Source organism: Adiantum capillus-veneris, chromosome 28, assembly GCF_014529385.1.
Source record: "Adiantum capillus-veneris isolate H3 chromosome 28, ASM1452938v2, whole genome shotgun sequence".
NCBI classification, from domain to species: Eukaryota; Viridiplantae; Streptophyta; class Polypodiopsida; order Polypodiales; family Pteridaceae; genus Adiantum; species Adiantum capillus-veneris.
In genome coordinates this window covers 42,895,345-42,899,337 of record NC_140958.1, presented here as the reverse complement: position 1 = coordinate 42,899,337, position 3,993 = coordinate 42,895,345, and the positions used below count along the sequence as shown (strand labels likewise).

General features: G+C 42.0%; 1 protein-coding gene across 1 annotated transcript in view; it reads right to left on the bottom strand.

Moving 5' to 3' along the window:
• The window catches only part of LOC147420338 (uncharacterized), a 38,094-nt gene extending 36,941 nt beyond the window's left edge, over positions 1 to 1,153 (bottom strand). Inside the window, exons 1-2 of the mRNA XM_086504511.1 lie at positions 1,037 to 1,153; positions 738 to 968 (exon numbers count right to left, since the gene is read on the bottom strand). Of these exons, the coding sequence (XP_086360637.1) occupies positions 738 to 968; positions 1,037 to 1,129 (324 nt within the window). The 5' untranslated portion in view covers positions 1,130 to 1,153. The remainder of the gene's footprint in view (positions 1 to 737; positions 969 to 1,036) is intronic.
• Between the last annotated feature and the right edge of the window lie 2,840 nt (positions 1,154 to 3,993).

The window sequence follows — 3,993 nt, the reverse complement described above, 5'->3', positions numbered from 1 at the left end:
ATTGAAGATGATGTGCTGGATATGAAAACAGATTAGTTAGAATGTTTTACACTCACATATTTGCACATAAGAGAGAAAGAAAAACATGATAATACCATGTAGTGAGTAATCTGGGTGTCTGTCCATGCTGTCTTGAATGATTTTTTCAGAAGGTTGAGATTTTCCTTGAACTTGTTCATATCACCTTGTGACCAGTCATCTTTGTCGCACATCAAAAATAGGATGTCTATTGATCGCCAAACCTCAGCCTTCGCGTTACGAGTAGTTGGTTCGTGGTCTTTGACTGCAATATGTAGCTTTTTCCAGCTCTGATACTCTACCTTGCTAACATAAGATGTGTTATATATTTTTCCATGTTTTGTTAGCTTTGGATCTCTTGTACCTTGGGGCTTAGATAAAAACCTCCGTGCCTTCACCCCACCGATGGATGGTTTGCATGGGACATCCTTCTCAGCAGTTGATCTCTTTTCATCCCGCTGGATTTTCACATTGCCACCATGAAGCCCCATATCCGACAGTACCATTTCTAAGCACTGCAAGGCTACTTGTCGTTCTGCAGAGTTCTTAATCTTCCAAGCAAACCCGATGTATAAGTAGACCAATTTCTCTACAATTCTACAAAGGGCATGCATTGTACAAATGTGAACATTCACAAGTGGTATTTTCAAAACTGGTCGAAAAGCAGGATCCTCAATGTGACGTGTTGGAGCTTTTCTCCACCATTTTGGGTTCATGACCTTTGCAGGCTCCATGCAGAACAAACACGGTGACTTTGCCATTGCACCCATTCCACAATTATACATGCACTTTAATGTTTTAAGGTCACCTGCAAGATGCCACTGAACTTGAAAGTCTCCCCTTCCATCTAGACGTAGTACCTCTCCCTGGTTAGTCTGTCGATCAATCAGCTCCGGAATATTAGTTCGATGGAACACCCAATATAGAATCTCATGATCTTCTTTCTTTACCTGCAACACAAAATAAATGAGACTTAAGTAGATCTGAATATTTGAGCTTACTTGAGAATATCGTTTACCTCAAACGCACCAAGCCACCATATGTTAGATTCTGATTGAACACTAAAATATAAAGGATCATCACTGGGACACTTTGAGAGGGCTCTATTCATTAAAGTAATAGTAACACGCTCTAGCTTTTTCTCTTTAACAAGTTCACACTCATCCAGTTTTAGCACAAAATGTAATAGTCCACGTGACTCTTCAAATGTGATGTTGTAAAACTCCACCATTCTCTTCTGTAGTATCCGCAGGTCCATAAAAATATTGTTGAACTCATCATATGCCACAGTGTTGGCTCCATGGCCACTGTAAGTTGCTTTAATATGAAAGGGCTGTCCAAGATAGTCTCTCTGTGCCTCGTTAAGCTGAAGCCTCTCTTTCCAAACACTTGAAGCTGATGGTAGAAGTTTGGATTTTATACCCTTCCTAACAAAGATGGATGAGACAGACTTTTGGATAGCCGAATATCCTCTTTTGCTTACACCAAGTGAATCAAGTGTGCCTTGTATCTCTTTTGCAGGCACTGAGTTCTCTGAAATAAAGCGGTCCACTACATTTCTTTGTAGAACTTTAAACTTCTTGTCATGTACTATATCTGCTGCCAGGCTTCTACTTATAAGTGGCTTCAATCTCTTTCCTATATTGGCTTTCGGGTCAATGTTTTCCTTGTCAGGATAGATTGAGTCTCTACATGAAGACAATGCATAAGTAAATAACAGAAAATTTGCTTCACTAACACTATTTAGGCACATGAAAACAATGCATAACAAGAAAAAACAAAGAGATTACTTAACTAAGACAATGTAGCCAACCAAGAAGCATCACCTTAATGCTCGGATTCTTTTCTTGAGACCTCCTGATGCAACCTGCAATGTTTCAAGATTGCGCAATTTCTTCTTTCGGATACGACCACCCAAGATGGTGTCCTTCATTTGACAACTTCGCACCTTTTCTTTCAGTTCTTGTACCTCTGTTTTATGTTGCAAAATGGTAACCTGATCTGTAGAATGTAAATGTGAAAGGCGAACAATCTCACATTGTTGAGATTGGAAAATGCTCTTGTAAGTTCCAGCTTCTCTTGTAAGTGATTTACAATAACCCAGAAGGCCGTTTTCTCCATCACCAGCAAAGGTCAATAAGCTTGTAGGATTGACAAACGGTGGAGACGCATTAGTTATTGGATTCTTAGGGTAGAGAGAGCCTCTCGTCCAGATATCTATGTGTTTAGCTCCTTGAGCTCTGAGCGTGTCTATGGAGGTGGGAGGTATGTGTGTGTTTGTTTTACTGCGCTTAATCAATGGTTGGTACTCATTGTCCAAATCAATGTGAAGGTGATATTTGGCTCGTTTGTGGGTAACATTTGTGCCATTTGAGGAGTGCGCCATTAGCCAAATGTGCAGGTTTAATGGAAAGTGAATAGCGGCTGCGGATTTGTCCCTCCATGTTAGCCTCATTCCCTCCGTATTGACGTTGTTCATTCAATACAACTAAAAAGAGTATTATCCCTCAATCACTACGAACGAATGTTCAGAGGGGTAAGGAATCTACTTAAAGTACACTTTTTGAAGTTTTACTATGAAAGACCCAGCTCTTTTATTTGCCATTTTTTCTAGAGAGAGAGTGCAAAAAATACATTTTCTTAGAAGGCCCTCCAAATGACCTCCGAAATTTCCTAATGGCATTCCAACCTGCCTGCCCATGTATCTAATTTAACTATAATAATGGAGAAAGTCATCTCTCAAAACTTCACGTGGCAACAGGAAGAGGGTCCGCATCTGAGATTTTTTCTATTTTCTTCAAGAGAGTTTAGAGATACAAAACGTACACTTTGATGAGATTTGCACCCTCCTCTTCGGTCGGGCCCCATGGACCTCCATACTTGTGCCACACAAGAATGGATGGGCATCTCTCTCTCTCTCTCTCTCTCTCTCTCTCTCTCTCTCTCTCTCTCTCTCTCTCTCTCTCTCTCTCTCTCTCTCTCTCTCTCTCTCTCTCTCTCTCTCTCTCTCTCTCCCGCCCCGCCCCGCCCCTTTTCTCTTTAATGGACGCATTCATTGCCATTTGGCATGGAAGGAAATAGGGAGGAAATAGCAAGGGAGAGGAGGGCGAAGGAAGAAAGCGTAGCAGGGAAAGGGTAGCCTACCCCCCCCCCCCCCCCCCGTGTGTGTGTGTGTGTGTGTGTTTTTAAAAAATGGGGTATGCCCACTGTCTCAGCCCAAAACAAAAGGGAGTTGTAGAGAAGGTGCACCATGGCATCATGTTGCAGCCATTGGCATAGCTCCAGGCGAGCCAACGTGGCCGTGTCTTTGCCTGTCAAATCTCACTCCAATCTGAGCAGGTGACTCTGGCTACCTGCAAATGCTGCTCCAAGCCTCGATTTGAGCTCTGATACCAGTTGAAGGAGTATGAGCGGAAGTGCGACACAAGAGAGAGTGGGAGAAGAAGAGCACGACGATATGGTGAACTCGCTCTACTGTAATGTGTAGAGCATAGTGAGTTCTTATTAGGTTTTGACAAAGAATATGTGTACATACCTGGTGGCCCGCCCACTTACCTGGGCGACCACATTGAGCTTTATACCCCAACAGTAAGGAGGAGCATCAGATTCATATATTACTTTCTCACGTAGTGAGTTAGTAACACATAGTCTATTTCCATAGAGAAGATAACCATCTTGTAAAGTAAATGGTTCTTCTTTCTTCCCTAATGCAAGGGCTGAAATCACATCTCTAAAATCGGGATCAATAGCATACTCATCTATCATTGAAGATAGATCATTTTGAGTTGCTATGGAAACTGCATTCACTCTCGGCCGTCTTGAGAGTGCATCTGCTACTTGATTATGCTTGCCAGCAATGTGAGCAATATGAAAATGAAATTGCGAAAGGAAATTTTCCCACCTCATTTGTTTGTCGGAGAGCTTGGTCTGCATCATGAAGTACTTAAGACTTTGGTGATCCGTTTTCGCAGAATG